Source organism: Saimiri boliviensis, chromosome 1, assembly GCF_048565385.1.
Source record: "Saimiri boliviensis isolate mSaiBol1 chromosome 1, mSaiBol1.pri, whole genome shotgun sequence".
NCBI lineage: Eukaryota > Metazoa > Chordata > Mammalia > Primates > Cebidae > Saimiri > Saimiri boliviensis.
In genome coordinates, this window is record NC_133449.1 from 246,439,264 (window position 1) to 246,455,882 (window position 16,619).

Here is a 16,619-nt window from a genome sequence, read left to right on the forward strand (position 1 = left end):
ATTATTCAGAAAGAATTAATCAGGAAAGGGCCAGCAAACAGGAACAGAAGTACTCACTGTTGCAGGTTTCATCTGGGACCAGTAGCCTGGTTTTTCAGCCTTCAGGCTGTTTTTGGCTTGAAGGTGGGGTTTCACCAGGGACCCGCCCCATCGGCCTACGCATTTGGCTACCTCCTCTCACTTTCAACATATGCCATTAACCATGGTAGGAAACACAGAAAAAGAGTTCTGCTTTAAACATACCAAATTTAAGTTGTAGGTAAAATATCCAAATATCTTTTTATCAAACTGTTAGCTCCTTCTTGGCCAAACTTCAGAACACTGAAATGCTTTAAGGACTCAATTCTGGGCCTTCTTTTTTTTACTGTACAGATGGTTCCTGACTTACGATGATTCAACTTATGATGGTACAAAAGCGACACGCATTCAGTTGAAACTGTGTTTTCAAATTCTGAATTCTGATCTCTTCCCAGGCTAGTGATATACCATACAATACTTTCTTGTTATGCTAGGTGGTAGCATTGATCGGCAGCTCCCAGTCATCAATTTGATGACAAGGGTAGACAACCCACACTCTACAGTGTACTGTGTTACCAGATGATTTTGCCTACTTAAACTTTGCATGTTTAAGGTTGACTAGGCTAAGCTATGATACTTGGTAAGTTAGATGTATTAAATGCATTTTTGACTTAACAATGGGTTTATGGGGATATAACCTCGGTAAGTTAAGGAGTAACAGTACTCTTCTCGAAGTAATCATTTCTTATCCCAAGTTTAAATACTGTCTACATATGCTGAAGAAGCTCAAATTCATTTCAAGCCTGACTGCTCCTCAAGTTCCAGAATGATATATCCAACTATCTGATTAGAAGTGGATGTCTAACAAACATGTTAAATATATCCAAAGATCCCTTAGGCTCAGAGGACTAATCTAAGGTCATACAATTAGACTACACTTGAAACAGGTATCTGCCTCCACTATATTTTCCTACTGTTCATTACTCTTTGCACAGTTCTCAGCAATCCACATACATGGCTTTGCATACAGATATCCTGCTGCCTGACTACAGTGTTTCCCTGACCCCTAGAAACTTTGTCTTGTTTCAACAGGGCCTGGTCTCCCTTTCCTCACATGCTAAGATACAAGCAACCTCCAAGGCAACACCCTACTTCATGAACACAGAGAGGGCCTTCCAGTTAACTGGAAGATCTAGAAGTTAATTACTATACTCTTAAAGTAGTCTTTCTGACATACCAAATGCACACCAGTGGGCAGGATCTGGGGAGGAGGAGGCTGTTACTGGGATGTCCTCATGGTGGGAAGAAGCACTTTAGCCAGCAGCAGCTAAATCAGCTTTCCTTACACAATTGTGTTCATTTACTAAAACGAATTCCTATTTTCCTTTACCTCCTACATTTACCTTCCACTAAATTTTATCAATTCCTCCTTAAAAATGGATCTTGAATTATGCATTTCTCTTTATCTCTATTGCCAATAGCATTTCTTGTTTGGACTATTATTGCCTCCTAATAGGTCTCCTTGGTCCTCTATGATCTAATATCCACATAGCAATCAGAGTTACCTTTCATGCCACTTCTTGCTAACAACCCATTAATGGGTCCTTGGAACAAAATCCAAACTTGCCTGTTGCAAATATGGAGATATTCTGATAAGCCCTTCTTCAAGGAAGGACTTGCTTCCCAGCTGCAGTGAGTGCTGTAAGCAGACAGCCTGCAGCCGTCAACAGTTTTAGCATGTGCCACAGCTTGTGGCCACCTTTTTCTTTCTTTCTCTTTCTTTCCTTCTTTCTCTTTCTTCTTATTTTTTTTTTAGATGGAGTCTCGCACTGTCGCCCAGGCTGGAGGCTGGAGTGCAGTGGCATGATCTCGGCTCACTGAAACCTCTGTCTCCTGGGTTTAAGCCATCTTCCGCCTCAGACTCCTGAGTAGTTTGGATTACAGGCACCCGCCACCACACTCGGCTAATTTTTGTATTTTTAGTAGAGGCAGGGTTTCACCACATTGGCCAGGCTGGTCTTGAACTCCTGACCTCAAGTGATCTGCCCACTTAGGCCTCCCGAACTGCTGGAACTATAGGTGTGAGCCACTGTGCCTGGCTGCTGATAGCCACCTTTCTAGTGGGCAGCACACATCCAGTAACTGAACAACGCAGGCCGGGCCTAAAGGCCTGGCCATTTCAACCAGATGTACAAAGACTCTGATGGGCAATAATTGCTCCAGAGCTTCCCAATGATTTGGCTGAAGCTTTGCTGGGCCTACATCATGGTTTGACTTTATCCTCTGTCTACTCCTATTTTCTTCCTCTTCCTTTCATAAGTATGCCTAATAAATACCTTCTATTTCAATGTCTGCTTCTGAGAACCCAATTTTAACAAGGCCCCATGTGACCCAATTGCTGCCTACCTCTCCAATCTCATTTCATGTCACTTTTCACTTTGGTTAATATACTCCAGCCTCACTAGCTTCTTTGTTCTTTAAACACACTGCATTTCACTTGGCCCCTTTCAGCTCTCTGCCTGAAAGTCTTTTCCTTTCAACATGGCTAGCTAAATCTCATACTTCAGGGAATATCAATAACTTAAAGAGAACTTCCCTGGTTTATCTATTCAAAGAGATCTTTCCAACCAGACACAAAAACAATACCCAGTTTACTTTGTAGTGCTTATCATAATATCTCATAATCTTTATTATTTATGTATTTATGTATATGGCTTGACTAGAATATAAACTCTACGGCCAGGAATACATATAGTTCACTGTGACCTTTCCCAGCATCAAGTTTAGCAAATTATTTAAGTGTTGAAAAATAATCTGTTGAATGACTAAATGGCTCCATGGGTCCAGCCCAACAGAGAGGACAGGGCTGGAAATCTGGAAGTATATGTGTTGGCTGAAGCCAAGCCAAGGATGAGACTGTCTAGAGAAATGGTAGAGAAGAAGAAGAGCCAAAGACCAAGGACAGATCTTTCATGTTGATCACCAAAATTTAAGAGGTAAAGAAAAAACAGGAGCCAACAACGGGTTGAGAAATAATGGTCTAAAAAGTGAGGGGATAAGAAAAAAAGCATTGGTAAAAGTAGCAAATATTGATGCCTCACCCAAATTCTCTCAGCTTACTCTGTAGCTTTCTGAATAGCTTATTTAAATGAAGCTTGTTTCTTCAAACTTCTGCACTTCTTAGTCTGAGGACCAAATTCATTTCCCATAATGGGCAGGATGAAAATACCAAGGAGTTAACACTCCCCAGGAGCAAGCCTTACTGAGAAATTGGTGGATAAATACTCCAACTTCCTTGCTCTTCAATGGAACCACTCTGTGATGTGTTCCATAGTCTCTCAGAGGGCTCCTGGCAAAACTGAGCTCCAGTTTGCCCACAGCATTTAACCAGCTTATTAAGGCACCTTTTACTGACCTTCCTCCTTTCCCTTTCTTACTGTTTAACTCTAATGCTTTTAGAAATGACCTTGCAAATAAGCTACTTGTATCCACATTCTTGTCTCAGATCTTGGTTTGGAGGGAACACAAAATTAAGATAGTAAAGAAGCCACAAGGGGAAAAAAAATTTGAGGGAAGTGGTTTTGCAGGTGGGATAGATTTAAGACCTATCCATCCAATGGACTTAACGTCAAAGTGGTATTTGGTGACTTTGAGAGAGAAGTTTGAGGGAGATGATGGAGGCAGATGCAGATTTACTGGAGGGAGAAGAAACACTTCCCAAATAGTCTTCCATAGATCACACTAGCTTCCCAGGAAATTAAAAGGTGCTTGACATGCCAAAATTTGTATGGTCAAATAAAACTGGGAAACAGACTTTCCAGTTCAAGAGTCCCAAAATTTCCCCCTCTCCTTTTGAAAATCTACCCCTTAAATCAGGCATCCCCAAACTACGGCCCGCAGGCCACATGCGGCCCCCTGAGGCCATTTATCCAGCCCCCCACCGCCCGCCGCCACACTTCAGGAAGGGAAGGGACACCTCTTTCATTGGTGGTCAGTGAGAGGAGCACAGTATGTGGCGGCCCTCCAACGGTCTGAGGGACAGTGAACTGGCCCCCTGTGTAAAAAGTTTGGGGACGCCTGCCTTAAATAAAAGAGATACCAAGATTAGAAAAACTCAAAGCCCTTTTTTGATAAACAGGGTGTTTATCTAAAATAGCAAATAACAACATAAAAAGATGAAAATAAATAGAATACCAAATAATTCAGCTGAGTACAAACAGGGATACTGGTGAGAAAAAAGCAGTCCACTCTAGAGACCCTCAGAAAGGCTCAGAAAACAGAAATAACAGAAAGGGGGAATAAGGTATATAGAATCAAAAGCTGGAAAATTATTTGAAATGCTGTATAAGAAGAAGTGATTTTCTTAGGATACCACACCTAGCCCAGCAGTTTTTTTCTGTTTCTCCATTCCCATGGGAGACATTTGTCCACTTTCATGCTACACAGTAGAATTAAGTAGTTATGACGGAGAACACATGGCCTGCAGAAATAAAAATATAAATGAATCCTTTTCCAAAAAAAATTGCTAACCCTTGATCCAGAAGGTTGCTTAGATTATTCTGGCATGAAAACGTCACAAGTACATCACCTCAGGAGAAACAACGTCTGCTTGATCCAGACTCAGTGGCGGTTGCAGGCCAATCTGTCCGTTATGAAGTACAGCACCGACCTTGGTTTTCGTACCCACTCATGATCACTACTTAATGTATTATTTCTTTAAGGGTAACAAACCGTAATTTTTCTAATCCTATTGTTCTTAAATTTATTAGCTGTTATTATATAAAGAAGAATTTCTCCTCATCAATGATTTGGTTATTGAAATTAGTTTGTACAGGAAAAGGAGAATAAATGCTTGAAATTGCCCCCCTTGTCAATATTCAAAATAGTAAGTTCATATTCTAGAAACTTTCATAGGTGACCAATTAATATGTTTTAGTATCATGAACTCATATTTATATATTTGAATGTTTCAATCCATTGCTTTGGTTAGTATTTCTATTTTTTATGCTCAAACTTGACCCATCTTTGGCTGGCGGGAGCCCCTTCCAGTTGGCTCCTGCATCCTTTTCACATAACCTTCTTGGTTTCTTTGCTCTCTGGTGTGAAAAGATATCCTAGACTCTCCTTGTACATTTTCTGCCTGAGACTTGAAGTCAGCTCTTTCTCTAAGGAGGCCTGGTTCCTTAGAGTAGAAAATGGTAAAGTTCATAGTCTGAAATGAGATGTTAATTGCTACTGGACTGTCATTGCTGTTAGGTCTTTCCAGTGGACAGAGCTAGGAAATACGTTTTTATTCATTTTTAGAAAAAATATGTCAGTTCATAATGACATTTCCAATTCAAATTTAATATTGTAGGTTTTTATTTAACTTCTTTTTTTTATGATATAAGTTTTGGTTCCTGAAAACATTAAAATATTTATTTTAAATATGTGTGTAAAGATGCCATTATTACTGCTAACAAAATTATTAAATATAATTGAGGATTTCTTTGTATTCCTTTCTTTTTGTCCTTAGAATATACTCACTGAATTGGGAGAACAGTAAGAAGAGTAAGACAAATATTTTTTAAAATTTAAAAAGAAGATAAAAAATGAATATGTTCACTGATATATAATGTCTTAAAGTAATTTGAAGTCATTTTTTTTTCCCTGTGTGATTATGTTATCTACTTGATATACAAATAGGTTTATTTGTTTCAGGGATTTTAAAAAAATTGGAGGGGGGAGATTAATGTATTTTTAAATTGTATAAAACACCTATATGGTTCCAAAAGGAAAATTATACCAGATATAATAAAAGGAGTCTAGCTTCCATCCCTGTTTTTCTAACCTGTTCCCTCCCTGTCATTTTTATTAATTTTCTGTTTATCCTTCCATTGTTTCTTTTTTTTCCTTTCCATTGTTTCTTTATAAAATAAGCAAATACATGTGCATCTGTTTCTCTCTCTTTCTCCACCTTTACGTAAAAGGTACTATCAACTGTTTTTCATCTTACATGTCTTCCTGACAATGTATCATGAACATTCTATAGAAGGATATCTTCATCATTCCTTTTAGCCTTATCGGACTCCATTGTGTAGCCATACCATGGCTTACTAACAGATATTTGGGTTGTTTCTGCTCTTTTACTATGACATATTTACAATTACTATTACCAGTAGCCCCATAAATTATGCCAAATTACATATTTTCACCAGATAATTCTGAGTAGATTTCTACTAGAACTTGGATTCCTCAGGCAGACGATAAAAGTATATGTATTTCACTGGTTATATAAAAATAGAGTTTTGCCTGCCATTTATGGCTTTCTGTCCCCCACAATTCAGTCCCTAAAACAATTGTCTAGCACATAATAGGTGCTTAACACATATTTGCTAAATGACTGAATGTGCCTCTATCTGTGCACTTTACTCACTGTTAATTGGTTTTTTAGTAGACCATCTGAGCAAGCAATCACTGTTGACTGATAATCTGACTTTGCATATTTGCAGGTGTATTATAAGTCCAAATCTAGACTTAAATAGCTAGTAATCAAGAATATGTCATATTCCATTATTAAGAAGTTCTTTTTCTAAATGGCTTATACCCCTTCTCTTTATATTGCTGAAAAAGCCTTATGCTTCTGAAAATTGAGAAAGGATATACAAACTTATTTATATTCCTGGGAATTTATACTAGTTTAAAAAAGTCAATGTGGTAAAAATGAATCAGTTTACTACTTTTAAAATTAAGTTAGAAAAAATATTTCTCTATTTTTCTTTGTGTACTTGCCACCTATCATTCACCAAGTATGTGGCTTAAAATATATCACCACTCAAGTAAGGACTTCCTAAATTAGGAATAGCTTAAGGTACAAAAGTTAAAGTCAACCAACTATTTTGGACCCCAAAACTTTTTTTCAATCAGACTGCTATAATGATGGTTCTATATCTTGCAATTTACTTACAGTGCAGAATATCTACAATAACGAATACAAATATGATGGGTTACAATACATCATCCACAGTGGCTGTGACTGATGAAAACTTGAAAAAAGGCTGTTCACATCTCAGAAGGACTACTGGTGTTGTTTCCCAAAAGAGGCAGGGGTACTGTGGGAAGGCAGATGGGGAAGTGATCCTTAGTTAAAATGGAATTCAGGACTTCTGCCTGCGCCCTCTCCCCCACCCCCACCCCACCACTACGAAGACAGTCCAAGCATTTCCCTTCTTATGGAATTGGAGAAGGTGGGGTTAAGAGGATAACCTTAGTGTATAAAGTAGTACAGTAGCAGGGGTTTGGAGAACATGACTCTGTGGCCAACAAGAAGTACAAAAGTCAGATAAACCACCAGCATTCCAGCAGTAATAACAACGAAATCCGCTTTAGACAATATGAATAGCACTAACAGGCAGTCGAGACTACTCAAAATTCTACTGAGAAGGGAGTAGAATTCCCGAGAAGAGTAGTAGCTGATGAAACCAGTTGAAATAACATTGTGGGAAGGAGGGAGAGGTAAAAGGGAGGAACCACACTAACATCTCTTCTGCTAAGAGAAACTGAAAAGGCCAGTCTACTAATTAGGGTTGTAGAATAAATTCTAAGGGTTGGGCAATCAGGTGTAAGCACAAGTGGGTATCAGTGGCAGCCCGGGAGCCAGGCTTCCTTTAAGTATGGTGCCAAGAGAAAAAGAGAGGCTCAGCAATGTTCCAGCAGTGATGGAGACAGGAATATGAAGAAACAATTAAATTGAGAATTCTCAAAGGCTTTTGGAGAGGGCAGCAAAAAGATCACTGGGAAATAAGAACAAAGGAGAAGGGGTATAATTAAGGGTAAAGGAACCCACCAAGAGACCTAGGCTGACACCCTCTTTCTTTCACTTATTCATGTACACAGTCATTCAGTATTACTGAGCGACTACTCTGAGCCAGGTACTGTTCTAGATCCTACAGATATGGCAGGGCCCAAAACATAGTCTGGCTCTCATAAGGCTTAGATTCTAGCAGGAAGAAACAAACTATAAATAGACAAATCACACAGTTATAGAAGGTAAGTAAATAGGTGACTGGCTGTGTTACCATATCCTTCTCATTTAATCAGCCTGCCATTTTGCTTTAGTGAAGAAACAAGAAACCAGAAATAGTGTGGGAGTATGTATTTGCCTAGGGGTAAAACGGAACTTTTAAAAGCTCATTCAGAATGTCCTTTTCTCTTTCTTAAAATGGAAATCACTTTTCTTTTATCTGCAAAAGTAATACATCTTGAAAAAAATACAGAAATTTAAACAACCAGAAATCTACAAAACAGAAAATATAAATCTCTCATAATTTCATATCCATTGTTAAAAAGTCTAGAGTAATCATCATAGACTTGCCCTGCATATACATGTGTTTATAATATAAATATAATGTATCTCATTTATATTGTTTATAATTATAAAGTGTAAAGTATGAATACTATTCCATAAACTGCTTTTCACTTAATATTGTTCAGACGTCTTTTTTGTGTCAATACATAGTGTACATTATCCTTCTTAGTGGCTGCATAGTAGCTAGTATTCAATTGTACTTTATTTGTTCAATCTTCTATAGATGTTTAGAATGGTTCATGTATTACAACACTATAAACAACATCCTTGTATAAAATTTGCATACATTTGCCATTCATTTCTTATGATGCCTTCTCAGAACTGGAATTGCTGCACTAAAAATTTCTCATACATTTGGAAAACTGCTCTCTGAAGAGTTAACATCCAGTCTGGGCAACAAAGTGAGACCCTAATTCAACAACAACAACAACAATAAACAACCCAATTATCTGAGTGTGGTGGCCTGTGCCAGGCTAAAGAGGATGAACTGCTTGAGCCTAGGAGTTTGAGGTTACAGTTAGCTATGATCTTTCTACTGCTACATGGATACTAAGAGAGTGAGACTCTGTCTCAAAAAAAAAAAAAAGTTAACATCAACTTACACTTGTACCTACGGTGAATGAGAATACCTGTTTCCCCACAATTTTGTCAATACAAAAAAGAAAAGTCTTTGTCTGTTCTATATTTTAAAACTTTTCCCCTCTGACTTTGGTTTCTCTTTTAACTTTGTCTAGGATTTTAATTATCAAAAAGTAGAAACTTCTTACGTTGTCAAATTTGTCAATCTTTTCATCATAGCAGATGGCTTTGGTGTCATGCTACTCTCTCATGTGTGTTCCTTTTTTACCCTTCAGTTTTCAGCCTAAAGAAGGTTGAACCTCTTTTCACATTTATAATGTCCCATTTCTGGTACTGTTTGGTATTGTTACATGTCTGCCTTTCTCACTGGAGCATAAGCTCCCTTGGCCATCTGTAGATTCTCCTCTACATCTCCAATATCTAACACAGAATAAGCATTTACAAGTTATTTGTTGAATAAATTTTAGTGACTTCCTTTTTGCGGCCTACTGCTAGTTTTCCCTGGAATAATGTTCCTTCTAAGAGATCAAATGAATAGTAAAGACAGTTTAACAAACCCTTCACTACAAATAGTAATTTAGAGGGAGGGAAGGTAAATCTCACTGAATCCTTCTCCAAAGAAATGCATTAGGTCAGGAACTGCTAAACCGGACTTGTCAGAAAATCTTGAACTGGACTTGACTGAACACTGCAATATGGCAAGTGAGTCAGGCAAGTTATATAAGCTCTTTGAGGAAATTCTTCTGGTTCAATAACCTGTAATGTTGCTTTCATGGTAGCCAAGAGTGCATCGAAACCCTGTTTCTCAAGAATTTTGACAGTTTCAAAATCTACCGTTCACTTTTGAAAATTAATTACATGCCACACAACAAATTTAAGAAGAGTCTAGTGATGCCAGACACCCCAAAAGTGGGAAATTTGTAACCTGGTTTCTATTGATATCCTCTGGGATCAACTAATAACTTATTTCAGGGAAAGTGTTATTTGTTTTAAGTATTTAAGTACAAGCTTGAGCAACAGTGATAGTCAGTTCCTTGAACAGTACCTGTTAATAAGGATACAAACTAAAGGTTCGTTTTGCCACTTGCTGGGTAAAACCATTCATTTAAAAGATATCAAGGTTGGTTCCTTTTCATTCTGGCAATAAAAAGCTCTATAGTACTCAGATTAGATGAATGTTTTTTAGAATAATTCCTGAGAATGTTTCTTTTCTCTTATGCTATCTTTTAACTCTGGCAGGAATTAGAAAAGCTTTAAACAGGAAAATTTTCTCAAGAATATTTGTAATATTAGAATTCCAAAGTCTTTTAAACATGTCTAGGTTGAACAAAAAGCTGGGTTTTATTTGCATAATGCATGCTAATACCATTTATTTTCACTATTAGTATTTACTTATAAGTACTTTTCCTTCATAAATGGAGAGGCAACTGTGATGTTTTCCTAGGTGAATCCATGGAACATATTAATCTTCCCTGAAAATGTCATTGGACTTATTACATGTAAGTATTTTGCCAATATACAAATAAACTTTGTTAGCAAGTATTATTCTAGTGTGAAAATACGCATTGACTTTTAAAAATTATTCCATTTAAACCATAATGCAATATAAATTTACTGATAAAAACATCAATTTGGTGATTGAAGTGTGGAAATCATTCTACAGAAAATCTTAGTGAAGTTATTTTCAACAAACACGTATGTAATGAAATGCTTTTACAATAAACTACCATGTAACTTGGTGGTCATCCATCATACAATTAGTTTAACTTTGTGAGGGAGACAATTACTGAAACCTTATGCTTATTAGTTTTCACTAAAATAAAACTTTTCCTTTTTTTAAGAAGACACACTGTCAAAACAGATAATTATAGAAAAGCTAGATAACAGTTCTTTGAAAGACAGGACCTGTCACGAAAACTTTATTTTCCTTTTTAACATTTCACCTTATATCCAGTTGTGCAAATCAGAAAACATTTAATTTTATTACTGCATATCAAGAACTTCATACATTAAAGATGAAAAGCAATAAATTTTTAACCCAAATGTTTTTAATACTTTGAGAACAAATGAAAGAAAAGCACATTTTTTTAAATAAAAAAGAAATCAAGTTAAGCAAATGCCTAGATTTATGACACTTATTTTAAGCAGAAGATCCTTCCACACCTTCCCTCACAAATGGATCTTTCCTTTGGTACTACTGTATTATGTCTCTTTCTGTATAATCAAATTTCTAAGCTAACAATATGATTGGATGCATAGGACTTGAGGCACACTTAGTGCAGGATACATTGAGCTGAGCTGTACTACTGTTTTACATTGTGTAGGCTATTTATTATAATGGTAGCCAGGCTCTAAAGTTATCCAAGATTATTTAGGTAGTCAAAATCAGAAGAATTGGCCTAACAAATAAAAGCAATCATTTCTAAATTTAAAATATAGAACATTGTCATAGTTAATATCCAACTGGCAACAGGCTTATCTTTCATTTTGGGGAATGAGTCTAATTACTTTGATCTGAAGATCTGGTAGTTTCTATTTCTTTAATTAATTAAACCATCTGCCTTGTCAATATACAGTTTAAAATATTGACTTTATTCTATTTTAAATTTACTTACGGGACCACATAAATATTAAGGCCAAGTTATTGATGTGAACCTTGAATCCAGTGGATTTGAAAAAAAAACTTCCTTTTAAAATAAGAACTATAGGCACATGGCATGAAATTTGAACGATGCAAAAAGATTTTGAGATAAAAAGTAACACTCTACCTTACACATGCCCAGTTCCCTACTTCTCCCTTCCAGAGGCTGCCACTGTATTCTTCTAGAGATGCTATTAGAACCACAATTTCAAGGTTTTTTTTTTGCCATGATGAAACAATATAGGGAATAAAGAAAAGAGCTGACAATATTCAGTGATGGAAACTATAAAGCACCCAAGAGTTTAGGAGAGGAAATGGTAACAGTTACAGTTCAAAATCCATATCAACAAAAGTCTACCTATAACTTTCTAATACTGTGGCCAGGTATTTAAGATCTGATTCTGCTTATCAAAAAAGAGTAGAAATTAATATTTTCCATTTAAAAATCTGATAAAGTATGAAAAGGAATGTAGAAAAAAGAAATACAGAAACAGTGTGACATAATGTTGCACTGTGCACCCATGCAAATCTCATGTCCAATTGTAACCCTCAGGTGTCAGGGGAGGGATCTGGTAGGAGGTGACTGGATCACGGGGATGGGTTTTCCATGCTGTTCTCATGATTGTGAGTGAGTTCTCACAAGATCTGGTGGTTTAAAAGTGTAGTACTCCCTTCCTTGCTCTCTCTCTCTCCTGCCGCCATGTAAGATGTGCCTTATTTCCCCTTTGCCTTCTGCCATAATTGTAAGTTTCCTGAGGCCTCCCCAGCTATGCAGAACTGTGAGTCCATGAAACCTCTCTTCTTTATAAATTACCCAGTTTCAGTAGTTCTTTATAACAGTGTGAAAACAAACTGATGTACAATGAAAGAAAAGTTTAGAATAAAAACTACTGTGAGGTTAAAGGAATACTATCCAATCGAACACAGTGATGAATGGAAATGTTCTAATCTGTGCTGTGCAACATAGTAGCCACTAGCTATATGGCTACTGAACATTTCAATGTGGTAAGGTGACCAAGAAACTGAATTTTTAATTTTAATTTTCATTAAATTGTAATAGCTAGATGTACAATACAGTAGATATCGTACTGGATAACACAGGACTAGACAGTCTAGATCAAAGATGAGAAACACTAGTAACTAAGAAATTTTAAAATGAAAGATTTATAAATTATAACATTAAAAATAAAATTTGAGAACCATCATGAGAGTAATAGGTCAAAATAGGAATCTTTCTATAATCTGACGTTTGAATAAAAATCTTTAGAAACTAGAAACAATACCCATTCAAAGAAGTAGGTATACAAATTAAGTATGTAAAGAATAGTGGAAGAAAGTAGAGAGTAAAAATGAATTCATATAAACAATCATGTTAAAGACAAAAAGCATTAATTACCTGATAAAAAGAGCACAACAGCATTTTATAAATACTTGCTGAATGGAAATGAGGTAGCCATTATGATGGGCTTCTTCCTTGTCATGTCCTTTGCACCACCTGTCTGTCAGTCAGTTACTGGGAAGAAGAAACTATTCAGCTAGCATTCTTAATTTCCTTTTTAAAACTTAAATATTGTTCTGATTAAACAAAAATGTTCCCTTTATGTAGCAAATTCATAAAATACAAAAAAAGAATAAATAAGGAAATGAAAATAAACTCACCACTCAAATAACCATTATAATTTTGTATTTATGTTTCCTTCCAGTCTTTTTTCTACATACACAGAGTCCCTTAACTTTAAAAATACTTAAAAAGCAGGGTCAGATCATACGATATATTTTTAATGTTCTTCTTTTTAAAATTCATTCTCATACAACGTGTTTACAAAGGGTTAAACACATAAAGAAGACATCAACCTGGAAAGAGGCTAAATCAAATGACTAATCAGATTCAAATTGACACCTTCATTGCTAATTGTAATAAACTTGTTTGAAAATAAGGTCTCCAGGAGTTAATTAGCTAGCAGCGTTTATCAATACGTGATAATGTACTTACATTTTACATGTAAATGTAAATTTGCAAGTCTTTCATTTCCTAATAAAAGTGTGAACTTTAGCGAAATTTTCTCCTATCAATAGTTGTATTAATCTTACCTAAGTTAAGATATAATTGTCTTGGAAAATAGAGGCACAAGTAAAGCACCAATTAATGTGTTAATTGTTGTTTCTTGTTTAAGGAAATTTCAAATTGTAAAGCATGCTAAAAACTAAAAGAAAACAGAACAAAAGACTGATTCAAAGTACCCAGGCCCAACAGCTAGTACCAATATTGATCACATTCTTGTGAGTAGAATTTTGTTCACTGGGTTACACTCATGCCTTCCTGACCAGGAATTTGAAGACTCAAAATTCTTGAGCATTCAAAACGCACAGACTTTTAAAACAAGAAATATGAACTAAAAAGTAATTATTATCTGTGATGGACAGTTTTATGTGTCAGCTCGGCTAGGCTATAGGACTCAGTTACTCAATTAAATATTTATTGGCGAAAAAAAAATCTCTGAACTTTTGCATGAGATAAGCTTCGGGTATACTTGTGGACCAATCCAAGCTGTTCCTGAAAAATTAACCTTAGGGTGTGTTAAGTACCTGGGCAAGTACTAAATGATACCACAGAATTTTGGCTACACACACACACACACACACACACTTCAGTAATATCCCAAGGAAGATATTTTATGCCAGCAGGATCAATGTGCACTAAGGTTACAAACTAAGTGGCCTTTTGTATTTAATTACAGTCATGTGCTAGGCAATGACATTTCAGTTAACAATGAATAGCATATAAGACGGTGGTCCCACTGTACCTTTTCTGTTTAGATATAGTTAGAAACACAAATACTTAACATTGTGTTACAGTTGCCTACCTACAGTTCAGGACAGTAGCATGCTGTATAGGTTTATAGCCTAGGAGTAATGGGCTATACTATATAGACAGGGTGTGTAGCATGCTATAACCTCTAGGTTTCCCTAAGTACACTCTATGATGTTTGCACGATGATGAAATGACCTAATGATGCACTTCTCAGAATGTATCCCTGTTGTCAAGTGACAATGACTGTACTTGGTACTATTTACATTTTGAATTCATGTCTGTTAAAGACAACAGTTTTGAATTTTTCATGGCTTATGTTAACAAGTGATCCCAGGGAAGAGGAGCAAGATACTGAAGAGTATGAAACAGGGAAGGAAGGAAAGCCAAAATAAAGGTGTGTTCCGGAGGTTGGTCACTGCTCTAGGAGCTGGACCCAATCCCTGCTGAGACCTTCTGAGGAGTCATGTTGAATATGACTGAACTATGTGTTCAAGGGACAGGAAAGGAGCTTTTATTCATTAGTTTCTATTCCCTTGATACTAGGTATCAAGGGTTATCTTGTATGTTAACCCTCTCATACTTCCAAGTTGGTTTCCCAGAGACATCCCATGCCACAGTGTCAGAGCAGAAAGCAAAATATACTCTGTAGAGCTACAGTGAGGTTACGTCTGTTAGCAGTTGATTGCTGCAGCAAAGTTGGAGTAAAAACACAAAAAGATGTGAGGTAGGGTACAAGAGGTGTCTGACACAGAACTTTCATTTGCTTGTCTCTTTCCACTGAGATTGAGAATTTACAGTCATCTTGGACTACAGGAAAAGTAGTTAAAACAATTCAAATATTGGCTGGGCGCGGTGGCTCATGCCTGTAATCCCAGCACTTCGGGAGGCCGAGGCAGGCGGATCATGAGGTCAGGAGATTGAGGCCATCCTGGCTAACACGGTGAAACCCTGTCTCAACTAAAAACACAATTAGCCGAGTGTGGTGACATGAGCCTGTAGACCCAGCTACTTGGGAGGCTGAGGCCGGAGAAGTTGCTTGAACGTGGGAGGTAGAGGTTGCAGTGAGGTGAGATCGAACCACTGCACTCCAGCCTGGGCGATAGAGTGACTCCTCAAAAAAACAAAAACAAAAACACAAATATTTACATTCTAAATAATTCAAATATATTAAATTGTGCTGAATATTATGATAAGAAAACAAAACAAAGATGGCTCTTAGGTCATACAAATGGGGAACAAAAACATAGAAGAAAATTTCACAATAATTTCTGCAAAGCAAACCTTCAAAATGCCACAGCATTATTTACAATATAAATTAATCTTTTTCAAAAGATAGTTTAAATGAGTGTAGAGTTCAGAATTATTTCTGTATAACTTCACATCAAATCAGGATTCTTGTGGACTTTAAATAACAGGTACAAGTGATAGTAAAATAATGGCAGCTATCATTTATTAAATGCTTATTTTGAGTTATGCGATACTACTTTGTTAGATTAAAAAATGACTCTAATTATTAGTAATTTTTCAAACTTTTTAGACTATGACCTTTAGTGAGTGCATTAGTCAAGGTTTTCCAGAGAAACAGAGAGTGACTGTAAGGAACTGGCTCTCATGATTATGGAGACAGTCAAGTCCAAGCTTAAATTTGCAGGGTAGGCTGGCAGGCTGGAGACTCAGGAAAGAGTTGGCAGTGCAGCTTGAAGTCAGAAAGCAGTCATCAGACCTGGTGCAGTGGCTCATGCCTATAATCCCTGCAATCTGGGGAGGCCAAGGTGGGCAGACTGCTTGAGGCCAGGAGTTCAAGACCAGCCTGGCCAACATGGTGAAACCCCATCTCTTCTAAAATACAAAAATTAGCTGGGTGTGGTGGCACATGCCTGTAATCCCAGCTTTTTGGGAGGCTGAGGCATGGGAATTGCTTGAACCTGGGAGGCAGAGGTTGCAGTGAGCGGAGATCATGCCACTGTACTCCAGCCTGGGTGACAGAGCAAGACTCTGTCAAAAAAAGAAAAAAGAAAGCAGTCTTGAGGATTCCCTCTTCCTAGAAGGATGTCCATGTTTTTTTCCCTTAAGGTCCTCAAGTGATTGGATGAGGCCTACTCATATAATAGAAGTAAGCTACTTTACTCAAAGTCTACTGATTTAAGTATTAATCTCACCTAAAAAATAGTTTCACAGCAAAATCTAGGCTAGTATTTCACCAAATATTTGGGTACCACAGT

The 16,619-nt window shown here is 36.8% G+C and overlaps 1 protein-coding gene across 15 annotated transcripts in view; it reads right to left on the bottom strand.

Moving 5' to 3' along the window:
• The window catches only part of NDUFAF2 (NADH:ubiquinone oxidoreductase complex assembly factor 2), a 205,753-nt gene that overhangs the window by 13,154 nt on the left and 175,980 nt on the right, over window positions 1–16,619 (bottom strand). Inside the window, exon 4 of one of the 15 annotated variants that reach the window (XM_074385712.1) lies at window positions 6,965–7,109. The exons of 10 other annotated variants lie outside the window; for them this stretch is intronic. In XM_074385712.1, the coding sequence (XP_074241813.1) occupies window positions 7,005–7,109 (105 nt within the window). In that variant the 3' untranslated portion in view covers window positions 6,965–7,004. 4 more of the 15 variants (XM_074385702.1, XM_074385687.1, XM_074385684.1 and 1 more) reach the window with 4 other exon arrangements.